Raw genomic sequence first — 13,931 nt, 5'->3', positions numbered from 1 at the left:
AGTCAGATTCATATAGGAGTGGCGGGGAATAACTTCTCATATCCTCATATCACACTCACAAAGCGACCCAGCAAAACTTCAATAACCCCCGCACTTCTCTCTGGACATGGGTGAGTGCACAGAATCTTTAATAACTCTTATCATCTATTATTAATGTGATTCGAAAATGTGAATTTCAATAACTTACTAATGTTGCCTTTAATATATCCTTTCTGTCCTTAGACATCATGTTGCCCTTGTGCACTGTGGGCGAGATTTACTGCAATTTAATTCAGTTTTTTCATTTAACAAAAGTATTCAGATTTTCCACAGATGGATCAGTGATTTAGCATTGATTCACCCTTGTATGCCATGTCCTGTAATTTAACACACAGTGAGGATTTCAGAAAACAGAACAGGAAGGCTGTTAAATAAAGACAGAACTCCTCGTTACCTCTTCTAACCTTTTAACCAACAATGAGTGTAATCAGAGTGGCTGACAGAGATGGGCATTGACTCTCAACATGGCAAGGCCATGCTCGGTCAAAGAGGTGAAAAGAGGTCAGAAACTCCCACATTTGTCATGGGTATAAATTAGCAGATTTCCATGAGAGCTGTGGACCCAAATAACCTCTGCTGACCATTTATTTCTCTACTATTGCTCAACTATTGTTAAAGCTCATACGTTTTTTGGCAGATTTTTACATCGTGATTAGTGATCTGACATCTGTTATTGCCTTTTGCACTGAGTTGAAATAAAGGCCATGATGGCCTATATCACTATATCACTGTTGGAGCAGGGCACAGCTGAAGCGTGGGCGTCTGCAAGCACTATCATTTTTGGGACTCTAGCGGCACTCCTGCCATTACTATTTATACTTTTGTAGCAGTTTGTTGAAGTCACAGTATCGGTTCCTTCCAGATAAAATCCAATAATTTGTCAAATTGGCATGAGAGAGGACGCCAGTCTATCTCATGTGTGCTCTTATTTAATGTGTTTTATTGTGATGTTATTGTGGTTTTGATGCAACTATTTCTCTAAAACCAAGAGAGACAATAAAGTAACAATGACCAGAAATTATCAGAATGTTTTATGGCGCTGAAATAGTTTGGCCACCAAAGAATTTCAAAATGTCCAGCGACAAAACTTAGTGGGGTAGTAGTAGTTGTTGTTGTTTCAGATATTCAAATTGCCCCTCTCATTCTTTATGCTTCTACCCACTCTTTGAACACTTGAACTCAGCCCCCGCCGGCATTGACACGCAGTGCCATGGTACCAGTCTCAGCCAGCTGTGGAGGGAGGATGGCCTGAGTAGTGATAGTGACTGTGGTGTAGAGACTTCTGCCACCCCAGCATACTGTGTGTGTGTGTGTGTGTGTGTGTGTGTGTGTGTGTGTGTGTGTGTGTATGTGTGTGCCTGTGTGTGTGCCTGTGTGTGTGCCTGTGCGCGTGTGTGTTTTGTGGCACCATGGTCTTTGTTTATTTAACATCGCTGCCCTTTGTTCCTCCGTGATAATGGTAAAGACAATGGATATTGTATCTCCAGCCACAAAGAGAAGCTTCTTCTTCAGGCCCCTGAGGCCAGTGTTTCACCACCATCCCTCTCTCTCGCCTGGTGACGCCTGTGACCGCTGGACAAAGAGGGCAGGACCTCAGTGCGTAGGGGCTGAGCTGTGAGGTGTTGGTACCAGCAGAGGGGCTTCAACATACAGATGAATTCAGCGCAGAGACTTATTTTACTGTAGCAACAGCTTGCAGAAAGTACTGTACATCACTGGTTGGCACTGGAATCTCTCTTGTTGTGGAGTACAGGATCAGAAGCAGCAAATGTTTCCGGTCAGGCAGCCTTGGCTTTGCAAAGCCTTAGGTGCTTCCCTCTATCCCATTTTTGCCAATGCATTTATTAACACTGTGGATATTTGCTACCTGCTTCAACAGCGCAGCTTACACAGGAAGAAGTGCATGAGGTTCTCGTGAAGTCAGTGGAGGCTGCTTTTGTTTGGACGCTTTATTGGGAATCGCTGCTTGAACTCTTGGTTGTCACTAATTTTTTTAATTTTTCTGTTGCTTTCTTGCCTCTTGGTGGTGTTTTGGTGTATGCTCATGGATTTGCAGACAGAGCGAGAACTTTTTCATAACTCCCCCACAGGGTGAAAGAGTTTCACCACCGTGGCGTAGATGTGTTGTGTGGTTATATGTGCGGTGTGTGCCGCCTGTGTGCTGATATATTATGCCCCCTCAGGTTGTTATGATTGCTGTATCCGGTGCATTGGGGCAGTGCCCTACACATCCCTGGTGGCCACCCTGCTGTGCTATGCCGGCATGGCCTTATTTTGTGGCTGCGGGCATGAAGCGTTGTCCCAGACCGAAGTTCTCGTCGAGACTTACTTCGCCCGCAACGTCCAGGACTTTGTGGTCATGGCCTCCTTGTGAGTGATGCTTCAATGAATTCTCTGAATTGTGACTTTTGGCCTCTCAAGAGTGGTTTCTTTTTACTGTCTGACCTGACTTCTCTTCCTGTGACGGTCTCAGTATCAAATACTTCCAGTACGTGATCTATGGCCTGGCATCGTTTTTCTTCCTCTATGGTATCCTGCTGCTGGCTGAGGGTTTCTACACCACGAGCGCGGTCAAGCAGACGTTTGGGGAATTCAGGAGCACCCACTGTGGCCGCTGCCTCAGCTTGACGGTGAGAACAAGGAGAAGGGACGGGAGGGGGAGTAAAGAGGGAGGGGAAATATGACATCATCGTTAACATTCTAAATGCTGGTTTTATTCTTGCTCCTATGTTCAATGAATTGTTCTTTATTTCAGTAATATCTATACAGAATCATGAGTTACGCTTAATAGTTGAATTTAATGACACCACATTCATCACACTGAAACCTGGGCTCCGACGGCAGATCTCTGTGACCTGACATCCTGCACTTTCTTATTTCCACAGTTTGTCATCGTGACTTACATCTTTGCTTTCATTTGGCTGGCGGTGTTTGCCTTCACTGCTATCCCAGTCTTCTTCTTGTTCAACATGGAGCAGACCTGCCACAACATAAACCTCCTGGCTGAAACAACCCCCAGCATTAATCAGCACGGCTGGATTTGCATGGATGCCAGGCAGTATGGTGCGTTGTCCTTATAATGACTGACTGGCTAATTCTCCACCTGACGAGAATGTTAATGTGTCCGTGAAAGCAACAAATTAATCATTGGGGAATGGATGCAAAACTGCTCGTTGAATAAGTTATGAAATAATGGAGATAACTGCAGCTTTATCTTCATTTCTTCACGTCTGTGTCCCTGACATGCTGTATGCAAGCAGGAATTTAAATGCATCATAACTCATCATGATTCAGCAATTTCAAGAGACACTTACGTCACGTCTTTATTTAAGGTCTGCTTCCTTGGAATGCGATGCCGGGCAAGGTTTGTGGAATGACCTTGGCATCTATTTGCAAAACCAGCGAAGTGAGTAGCTGAATACACGATTCCCCACAGTTCAGTATTGTGTCAGCATCCTCATGTCAAAATCAATGTGCAGAATTAGTGTAAATCTACTCTATATATATATATATATATATATATATATATATATATATATATATATATATATAATATGAATGCATATATCGTGTGGTGTGTTAGCAAATGTTTTAATGTAAAGATTCAGTTCTCTGAATAAAAACTAACCTGTGTTTGATATGTCTTACAGTTCTACGTCACCTATGATTTGTACATAGCCGCATTTGCTGGTGCTGGGATCACTCTGTTGGCACTGGTGAGCAATTGTTTTGGCAATTTGCATGCTTTCTGGTCGGATTCAATATTTCGTCTATAAAATTGCTCTTGTTAATATTAACAGTTGAATCACATGGAAAGGGTCAGTTTACCCACATTTTTAGTTGGTTAGGTTTAAAGATTTGTGTCTCTTAGATTATGGAAGATCCAATACAATTTAAATTAATCTTTTATTTTGTGGTAAGTTATGTTCAGCTGCAACATCTCCTTCTGGGCCTTGCTATGAGCAGTTTTCAGTGGAAATACTTTCTTATTTTACATTTTATTTTAACTCCAAGCCATGTATGGCTTGATACCCTTTTGAGGCAAGAAAATACGTTTGTTAGATTTTTTTGGGTGAATCGACCTTTTAAAAAGGGACCCATATGTTAAAATATTGTTCCTTTCTATTGTTACTCATCTCAATGTCTTCCTTTGCAGTTTGTGTATCTGGCTGCCACCACATACAACTACGCAGTCTTGCGGTTCCTGGGCAGGAAAGGTGTCCGCTAAGTGCAACACCTCCGTCCCAGTCAACCCCATCCTCTGGCTATGAAACGGAGACAGTCAACACTGGACGTCCATTCATCCTCTGGGAAACAGCATCCTCCAAACATGGATCACCTGCTACAGTATTTATTTAGACATGTCCAATAACAGACACATGTTTCTCGTCGCTGATTTGTATGAACAACAGACAGAGAGATGAAGATAATTCACACCCAGCATCCTCCTCCTCAAATCCTCCTCTCAGATGATTCTCCTAGCTTTGTTGTTCATTCTCCTCTCGCAGGTTGCATCTCTCAATGCATTGTTTACTGCAAAGCTTCATTGGTGCTGATGCTGTTGTCAGATTGTGATGTATGATGTTTCATAAATAATTAAGAGCAATGACAGCTCGCCTTGCAAATCATAACTGCATGCTCGCCATTCAGTGTTTAGTGATGCACATATGGTTCTGACTATGATTTAGCTGCTGCCTCATTATCACCATCCTGTGTAGCAACATTGTGTGAACTAAAGCAAGGGAGGCTGAATGTACCTGCATGGGTTTGGTGTATCCTCTCATCTCTTCCCGTGCTTTCACTTACAAAACATGTACTTTGCATTCACTCACACTGCATTTTTGCTTCGTTTAAATGCCACTGTGTCGGAGGCAAAGAAAGACGTGGATCTGTTTTTCTGGATGTTTTTGGGTTACTGCTTAAAACAAGCTGTTGATGCTTCAATAACGTGCCTCCAGGTTACTCATGTTTGATGCTACTGACTGAGCTTGGTTGTGTGTATGCTCATTTTTAATTATGGCTGAATAAACCATTTAAATCTGAGCCAGTAATTAGTGTTTATTCAAACATATACAGTATATCACGATATACATCTTTCGTGGTGATTGCATCTCATATTTGGCATCTTAGGCAATTACTCCTAGATATAGCATGCCGCCACATCTTTAACAGAATTCTTACAATACATAATGTTAAAAAAAAGACTTTGGAGACAGAGTACAGAGTTAGGGGAAAATCAGTGAGGTCCTCTGTCCAAACAGCAGGTTGATTGCAGTATGCTTTAAGTCTTCAAGGGCAACTCGTATAGGCATATTCGTCCCAGTTAGGTTCTGGTCTTAAAAGCGTCTGCAAAGCAGCCACCACATTGGACCATTTGATCGTGCAAGAACATGGGGGTCATCATATCTCCCAGGGGCTTTGCACACACACCACACTGCAAAAACATACTTAATATTAACATGATGCCATGACAAGGGCCTGTTATTCAATAATAGACCTTATGAACCGTATGTTTTTGAGTGGCAGAACAAACCTTTAGACAGTCAGGGTGGCAGGTCACCACAGGTTCGCTGATGTAGATCTTGACCTTTCCATCAATTATTTTCTCACAGAATGAACAAACATTGCTATTTCTGCAGTGGAGAGAATGTATTAAAAACAGATTATCACAAATGTTAAGCTTTGCGTATATATTATAACTTAGACATTGTCTGAATTTCTAAATTGCAATTGCTAAACATTACCTGGTCTCATCCTGAGTTTGCGTGGATTGTCGATCCTCCTTGGACCTTTGGGACATGTCAGAGCTACACAAAATAGTCATAAGCAAACAATAAAAATGCATTGTATTGCACAAGTGAAAACGTGAAAACCAGAACATCTGTCTGTGGTTCCTTTTTTATAAGAGCTTACTCACATGTTGCTATCAGAGTGTTGGTTCAGCTTGTTCTCCTCAGTGTGGGATCGCTTTGGATCCTTCAGAGGCTCAGGAGCAGCTTCAGTTGTTGGTGGCTCCACATCTAATGCTTCCGAAAGTTGAATAAGTTGGTCAGAGAACTCATCCTGAGCTTCAGCATCCGAATATGTTACAGGCTCAACAGCATCCTTGATGGTCCGCTCCACCACATGATCTGCTGCTCGCTCAGGCTCAACACTTTGCTCGACAACCGGCTTATAAACAGGCTGGACTTCACACTGAACTACCTCTTCAGCTCCAGTCTTTAAAACTGGCTCTGCTGAGGCTGCAGACTCGACTATAAACTCTTCAGGCTCTTCAGCAGCAGCTTGGGTAGATGTTTCGGACGCAGTATTTTCCACTAAGTCAGGGCATGTGACTTGGAGAGCAGCATTCTCTCCTGCTGCATCAGTCACAGCAGGTGTCTCAGGTGATGACTCCACAGCAACCTCATCTACAGCGTCAACACTGTCTTGCAGAGCAGCTTCTTTTCCAGGTGTTGCATTAACCACGTCACTCATGCCAGATGAAGGCTTTGTCACAGCCTCAGCTACAGCTCCAACACTCTCTTGGAAAGCAACCTCTTTTATAAGTGTTACATTAACCACGTCACTCGTGTCAGCTGATGACTCCACAGCAACCTCAGCTACAGCTTCCACAATTTCTTCTGTAGCCTGTTCTGAAGGACCTTTCTCACAACTTCCCTCTGCAGGATGCACAATCGATTGTGCTCCTGCATGTTCCAATTGTGTCGCATTTGCTGGCTCTGTTTTGGTTGTAGGTTTCTCTTTAGGTTTCAGTTCAACTACAGGAACCGCAGAGGTTTCTACAACAGGATCTTCTACATGAGCATCTGCTGAGACCTCAGCAGCCACGCCATTTTGTTCAACATTTGACTGGTAAACTGCAGCATATTCTTCCTTGATTTCTGCAGTTGTGTTGGCAACAGTTTTTTCTGGATGTGCCTCATCCTTTTGGATAAGTTCTTCTATGGGTGCTTGGGGCCTGTAACAGAGGGAGTTACTTATTCCCAGCTATGCAGAAAAGACATATGAACAAAAATCCCTTGACTCAGCAGTAGTTACACTCAATGTTGAGATACTCTCATACTAACTTTGCATCATCTGTGGTCTCCACTGTTGACCCCTCAGGCTGAGCATCTTCTTGGGGAGGAATAACTTCAAAATTTGCCTGATTAGATGAATCGCTAAAACATAGAGCAACAAATAACAAACATATAAGGCACAAACATTCAATATTTTTGGTTTTAAATGTTCAGACTTAACTTAAAATAATAATGCAAACCTGAAATGTTTACATTTGTGGTTTCTCATTTTTTCACAGTTTATTTTCAATTAAAATGTAGAACACCCATACCCATCAGATGAAGAAAACTGTGTATTTTCGAGAGGAGGGCTCAGTGAAGAATCTATTGATCTAGGGTGAAATTATGAAACACTTTAAAAAGAACCATGGCATTTATAACCTTAAAGCAGAAAACAAAACAGTAGCAGATGATATCTTCGTAATTAATGCTCCACAATCAATGAAACATTTCATCAACATTAAACTACTTTCAAAGCTAAATGCTCCATATTTCGATGGTGAAAACAAGGGGTAATTTAAATGTACAATAAAAAGTCAGGTAACGTACACTTTCTTATGAATATAGTGTCAAAAGATAAAACTGTATCAGTGAGGGAAGATGTAGGAGGTGTGGCAGTTATAGAATATTACTCATTCTTCTTTTTTATAAGTAAAAGGTTCATCTATAACCTTTGCATAAGAAAATGTTGTGCAGAAGGTCTGACCTGATGGCCACAACAAATCACACATACAGGACACCAGTATATGAGTTGAGTGATAGGGGGAAGCTACATTGATTGATGAAGCAAAACTGACGAATAGAGCCTTAAATGTCAACATAATGTTTCCTAATCATGTAAATATCACCAAACATGTTGTACAGAAGTGAGGAGATGGGGTGGTTTTCTTGAACAAGGAATGCAATCCATGAGTATTTGGTCCTAGTTTGTGTATCTCATCTATTAATATTGCTGGTAATAGGCTAGAGGCACACAACATTGAACTGGGTCAATTATCTTTGTGATAGCAAAACATGTTGATAATGATGTAACTCTTGATAGATTGTAAGGTCATGGTCTACCTGAACACACTTGAAATAAAGTATGTGGACCGTGTAATTTATTATTAAGTGAGTGGAACTAATTATTCAAATGCATGTGCCATGGTGTTTTCCTTGGAAATGGCAATAGATAAAGATGTCTCTCAATCTTGGATAAGTACACAGATATATCAATACAAAATGCTCTATATCTAAAAAAAAATACAAAAATGTTTATTTTGTGGAAAAAAGTAGCTTTATTTGTGTGGTTCTTTATTTGATTGCTGTTTTTTTTTTTATGTATCTGCAATGTAATGCAATTTATTGATTGTATCTGAATACCTGTAAAATTGGAAGCTTATTTTTGGAACCGGAACTTCGTACTTTTATTTTGAAAACACTGTCGTTTAACTTCCGGTTGTCTTCCACAGGTTTGTGATGCTAGCCGTTTCATGCTAGGAAGGGACGTGTGCGCTTCTTTCTACTCATAACCGCCTCATTTGAACTTTCTCAATGCGACAGACATGTAGGTCGTCTGTCGTCTAAACACCGCCTGGGTTTGTTTTTGTCGGCTCAATTGTGTCTCAAAAACCACCAGGCATCACATCATTGTAACGTAAGCTACGTAACGGTTCGCGACGTCACACAACCAGCACAGGACCAGTCCCCACTAACTTAACAGTACGACGACGCTGCGAGACCAGTAAGTTAGTTGGTATTCCAACACGTTTAACTAGTTACATACGGAGGAGGTGCTTTGCGACAGAAAGTTCACCGACATTAGTACTTAGTCAGTAGCTACTTAACTAGCTACGTCAAATGAACCATCACGGACCTGAAGTTAGTTAACTGAGAGAAGTTAGCTACTTTCACGTGAAGGATAACTACGTCATCATAGCTGGTGTTACGTTGTTACGCCACTAAATTCATTTTCCGATTAAAATGCTTTCTCAGTCTGAAGTAGATTGGCGTAGAAAGCGTAAAGACAGTTTAAAAACCACCAGGTGTCACAAGGTAAACAGGATCTTAAAACGCCTTCATGTTTATATATTACATCTAGACCGTGACTTGTGTGGTCTGGATGTAGAGTGTGCAGCAATGAAGTGCATTGTGTTTGCATATGAACAGGATGTAATACTGGTTTAACTAGAGATGGGTCGTGTATTCTGGATGGACGAAGAGGAGCACCGTGACCCATATTCTGCCTCCATGGGTTGACTAGAGGTCTATAATGAAGAGCCCATTACAAGACTGTTAATGCACGACTATTCTAAGTGATGTACTGTTACAACAGAGAATCTGCTGAGGAATCGTATCTCTTAAGTTTCAGTCATATTCCCCTTTAATTATTGAAGCCGAATACCACTTCAATCATGTTCATCCATCTAGGTGAACATGAATGTTGGATGGAGATTATGTTGTCCTGGTTCTTGAGCATTGTACTTGTGAACAGTTGAAACCGCGATCTTGTAAATTATACATGGCTCAAAAATAAGGAAGGAATGTAATCCCCTTGACCATTAAGGTTATTTAAAATAATGTGTGTGTGTATCAAATTAGTTTGATGTGCTATTCATGCTTGTATTTCCTGTGTTGTCCTAGAAAGAAATGCCATCGAGAAATCATCTTGACAAAGTCGGTAGGAAGAAGAAGAAGAAATGGACCGAGGAGGCCATGGAACGTGCACTGATCGAGGTGAAGTCAGGAAGGTGTACAGTGAGACAGGCTGCCAAAGAGTTTGGAGTCCCTAAATCTTCACTGGGGGACAGAGTCAGTGGACGGGTGACACCAGGGAGTCGCAGCGGGCCAGCTCAACTTATAACATCTGCAGACGAGGAGCTGTTGGTGGAGTTCTCTATATACATGTCCAAGCATGGTTTCCCACTGACGAAGCAACAGCTGGTGTCCTTTGCCTCATCCATTTATAAGCGGCAGCATCGGAGGGTGGCATTTTCTAAACTAGGCCAGACCTGGTGGCTCAATTTCAGAAAACGCCAAGAAAAGAATATCACCATTCAGCCAGCAGACAATGCTGTCCGTGGAAGGACAACATGTGTGAGAAAAGAAGCAGTGGATCAGTTTTTACATTTACTGAGTACGGTCATGGACGCTCGAGGGCTCAGAGACAAGCCTCATCAAATCTTCAACTGCAATGAGACAGGATTTCAGCTGGGCAGGAAGAGAGTGATTCTCCCCAAATCTGCCAGTCTGGGCCACAAAGCAACGCCAGGATCGAGGGACCACATCTCCGTCCTGGCTTGCTTTAGCGCAGCTGGAGAGGAAATTCACCCATTTATTATCTACTCAAAGGCATACCCAGGGGGAGTATGTTACAAGACTCAAGGGCCTCCAAATGCCCTCTATGGATGGTCAGACTCTGGTTATATCAACTCAGACCTTTTCAAGAAATGGTTCCTCAAGCACTTCCTCCTTCACGCACCAAAGGAGCGTCCGCTGCTCCTGATTTTCGATGGTCACAAGTCTCCCATAAACCTTGAGGTGGTGGAAACAGCTCGTAACGAGGACGTCATCCTTCTGTGCCTTCCACCGCATTGCTCTCACATCCTGCAGCCACTCGACGCGGGTCTCTTTGTCCTCCTGAAGCAGCGGTTTGCAGCCCTCATAGGTGATGGTTGTGCTACTGATACTCACTTTGCAGTTAGCAAGAAGGAGTTCTCAGGTGTATTTAAAGGGACGTATCAGGTAGCAAAGGAAGAGGAGGGTGTCAGTATTGTGAAGGAAGGCTATAGGAAATGTGGCATCTACCCGCTGAACCACTTTGCCATCAACGAGGGTCATTTAATGCCATTGCACAGCATGTGCCCAGCAACTGGACCCTCCTTGTCCGCATCGGCACAGGGAGTGCACAATGAAGGAGACCTCACAGCAGCTGGATCCTCCTTGTCCGCATCGGCACAGGAAGTGCACAATGAAGGAGACCTCACAGCTGCTGGATCCTCCTCATGACTCACGTGTACCTTTGAGGAAGGAGAGGGGCTGCATAATTTAACAAAACCTGTGTAGTTCTGTCATTGGAAACACTGACTGGGGGTACACTCCAGATTGAGGATCGCGCACCATGGGGGTCCCCAAGATAAATCTAAAGGAGTTAAACGTTTTCTCATGGAATGAGAAAGACACAATTAGGTTTTATTGTATTTAAGATCAAGGCCGTTTCTTCACGAGCCAAAAGAACTACTGCTGTACAACCAATTAACGTAAGCTTTGTCATTTTGTCTCGTCATTGATGGCCAGCCAGTTAGTCAAGCTTACTAATATTAAGCAGTATGAATACATACAGTAAGTTATGCTTCTATTTTAGTGGAGTATGCAGTGTATTAGTCAGCGTGGTGAGTGCTGTGAGCTAGATGGCTGACTGTTCTGATCGAGGGGGTTTAATTGCTTAATGTGTATTCAGCTAACATATTAAAGCATGAGAACATTCATCTCATTGTTCTTAACGTCTTAAAAGAACAGATTTAAATCTTTAAAATCTGTCAAATGTTATCTTGTTTGAGACGTATTTACAGGAAGTAGGCCATTGTGGAAGCTTAATAAGCTGTTGAGATCTGGCAATATTGATTATTGTCCAGTATCCATGCGGAAAAAAGATGTCCCCATAAAAACGTGTTCCGAAGTGATTTCCTCCTTCTGATGTTCACGCTTGCTGCGAAACGGACAAATACTGATAGAAGGGAATCGTGTCTTACGCAATTCATTTGTGAATCATATTCTTTGAGTATTCTGAATGTACTTGGCCCATTAAGTAGTTATTTAAGTAATGTACTGTCTAATTAACGAACTATTGAGGAAAGGTGGGCCCTTTTTTATTTTGAGGAGGGGTGTCTCAGGTAAACTCAGGGAGAAAATAAATGTTTTTAAAATTATTTTTGCATCACAAATCTGTCCATAAGCTTAACAGGTTACTAAAGGGGGGTTTTAGATGTAATCATCGTCCTTGTGTCCATGTTCTCCTAACCATTAAACCTCTGTGTGTGTGCGTGTGTGTGTGTGTGTTGAGTGAGCGTGCACGCACCTGCGTGTGTGTGTGTCTCATGTACGTGTTCAAGTCAGGTGATGTAATATCAATGCAATAGGTACAGCTGGCAACAATACACAGGTGGGGAACACTACTGCATGTATTAAGAATTCTGATGTGTAAAATGTTGCACAACATATTTTGGGCTAAATTGATATGATTATGATTATTGAATGTCACGTTACAGAAAATGATCCTGACTTTTTTATGCTCAGCAAAACAATGAGATTTGTATTGTAGAATCAAACAGGAGAGCACACTGCGTTAAAAGCCCCGAGCTATTTGAATTGTGCAACGTTTTGATCAAAGATGTTCGTCGGGTGTGTTGCTCGAAGATCGAAGAGTTGCACAATTCAAATTGCTGGCAACTTTTGATACTTTTGTTTGATTCCCGCCGTAGTTTGATTTTTTTTACCCAGTTCCTGATGACGTTTTTTGGATGTGCTACATACACCCTTCCCTGATACTCACTCAAATTTCTTGGCTGTGGACAGGACGTATGAATAGCGCTTGACTGAAGCGGGCCGGGTCTCCACAGCATGGTCTGTCCTGCGAGACAGAAGAAGTTGTACATTTGCAGCATCTTTGTAGCATCATTTTTCTCTCAGACAGTCGGTGCTTGTAATATAGTAACAATTGCTACCCTAGATCACATCAGTACTTAAAATTATGCCTTTGTTTTGAATGTTGCGTCTTCATTTCCGAGAATACCTTGATGCTTCTTGCTCCTGCTTTGATTTGTGAATCCAACAGACATCGTTTTTCAATGGAGTCCGCACCCTGGTGGTTTGAAACACCGTGTGTCTGTCAACCTCTACAACGCACACACACACACACACACACACATTTCCTGTTAAAATTGAGGAACCAAGAATACGTGCATAACACAGTTAATCTTTTAAAAAGTTTAAATATTTGATTCAAGTGTGACTTACCCTTTGACATGATGCTGATGTTTTTTTTCAGATGTTCAACCTGATGGAAATATTTTAAGATAAAAGGTTCACATTTTTTCCAGGTTTATTTTTATGTTTCCATATCAATAGAACAAAACTAATAGCAGTAATAACACTGTAATCTCTGATATCTGCCTGTTCAGCCTTTTCTCTTATACTCTCACCACTGACTTCAGACCTTTTTATGTAACCCGCATCTCATACACAACCCGTTATACTGCATTCTGCACCATAACTCACTGAAGATGTAAACATGACATCCAAGTATTTATTATTTATTACAGTACTAACCATTCTGAACAACTATGGTCCTTTGAATCTGAATCGAGGAGCATTGATAAACATTGAAATTACAAAGTTACACTAAAGCTCACCACATGTGTTCAAATGAAACCGGTTGAAAAAATATGCTGGAATAAAGAAAGTCAACCTGACCGAGTGTAATAATGTTATTGGACATATTAGTCTCCATATTTGCTAAGGATCTGAACCCACCCTGTGTTTACAGTGCACATCCTGTCACACTGCATCTGGTCTCTATTCTCTTTGAGCCCCACTTAACATTTTGACCCGCACTTAGTGTTTTAATCTCCTGTGATGAATCGCACAGGAGATGTGCCAGCACCAATTAACCAGGTCAGATCCATTATGCATAGAAAATCAAAGCATCTCTGGCTCCGTAATGAGCCCTTCCCCCTGCATAGCCAGTGAACATAAAACCAGAACTAGTGTGCGGTCCATTTCTTGCACCGTATTGTGCTCTCACCTGTTGAGGTCAGCTGTGTCCGCGCTGTCAGAGCAGAGTGGTGTCGAGCT

General features: G+C 41.9%; 3 protein-coding genes across 6 annotated transcripts; 2 read left to right on the top strand and 1 right to left on the bottom strand.

The window, feature by feature from the left end:
• Positions 1–5,071, top strand: plp1b (proteolipid protein 1b). Its single transcript, XM_034550207.1, has 7 exons — positions 1–110; positions 2,223–2,409; positions 2,513–2,669; positions 2,925–3,102; positions 3,372–3,445; positions 3,690–3,755; positions 4,196–5,071. The coding sequence occupies exons 1-7, from the start codon at positions 107–109 to the stop codon at positions 4,265–4,267; spliced, it is 738 nt and encodes a 245-aa protein (XP_034406098.1). The 5' UTR covers positions 1–106; the 3' UTR covers positions 4,268–5,071.
• A 17-nt stretch (positions 5,072–5,088) lies between these two features.
• Positions 5,089–13,931, bottom strand: si:dkey-125i10.3. Of its 2 annotated transcripts, XM_034550201.1 has the most exons (10): positions 13,882–13,931; positions 13,095–13,134; positions 12,871–12,973; positions 12,631–12,708; positions 7,373–7,432; positions 7,110–7,202; positions 5,957–7,000; positions 5,784–5,846; positions 5,573–5,672; positions 5,089–5,473 (listed from the first exon to the last, which is right to left on the bottom strand). In XM_034550201.1, exons 2-10 carry the CDS (start codon positions 13,102–13,104, stop codon positions 5,363–5,365), a joined length of 1,662 nt encoding a protein of 553 aa, XP_034406092.1. In that variant the 5' UTR covers positions 13,105–13,134; positions 13,882–13,931; the 3' UTR covers positions 5,089–5,362. The 2 variants fall into 2 exon arrangements, with proteins under 2 accessions (XP_034406092.1, XP_034406094.1); XM_034550203.1 differs by lacking the exon at positions 7,373–7,432.
• LOC117742646 (tigger transposable element-derived protein 6-like) lies at positions 8,401–12,118 on the top strand. 3 transcript variants are annotated; one of them, XM_034550206.1, is made up of 2 exons: positions 8,401–8,823; positions 9,727–12,118. In XM_034550206.1, the coding sequence occupies exon 2, from the start codon at positions 9,729–9,731 to the stop codon at positions 11,085–11,087; it is 1,359 nt and encodes a 452-aa protein (XP_034406097.1). In that variant the 5' UTR covers positions 8,401–8,823; positions 9,727–9,728; the 3' UTR covers positions 11,088–12,118. The 3 variants fall into 3 exon arrangements, with proteins under 3 accessions (XP_034406097.1, XP_034406096.1, XP_034406095.1); XM_034550205.1 differs by having other exon boundaries at positions 9,723–12,118; XM_034550204.1 differs by lacking the exon at positions 8,401–8,823 and adding an exon at positions 8,830–9,134 and having other exon boundaries at positions 9,723–12,118.

The sequence above is a fragment of the Cyclopterus lumpus genome, chromosome 14, assembly GCF_009769545.1.
Source record: "Cyclopterus lumpus isolate fCycLum1 chromosome 14, fCycLum1.pri, whole genome shotgun sequence".
In the NCBI taxonomy this organism is placed as follows: domain Eukaryota; kingdom Metazoa; phylum Chordata; class Actinopteri; order Perciformes; family Cyclopteridae; genus Cyclopterus; species Cyclopterus lumpus.
The sequence above is the reverse complement of the archived record's forward strand: the minus strand, read 5'-3'. Positions and strand labels throughout refer to the sequence as shown.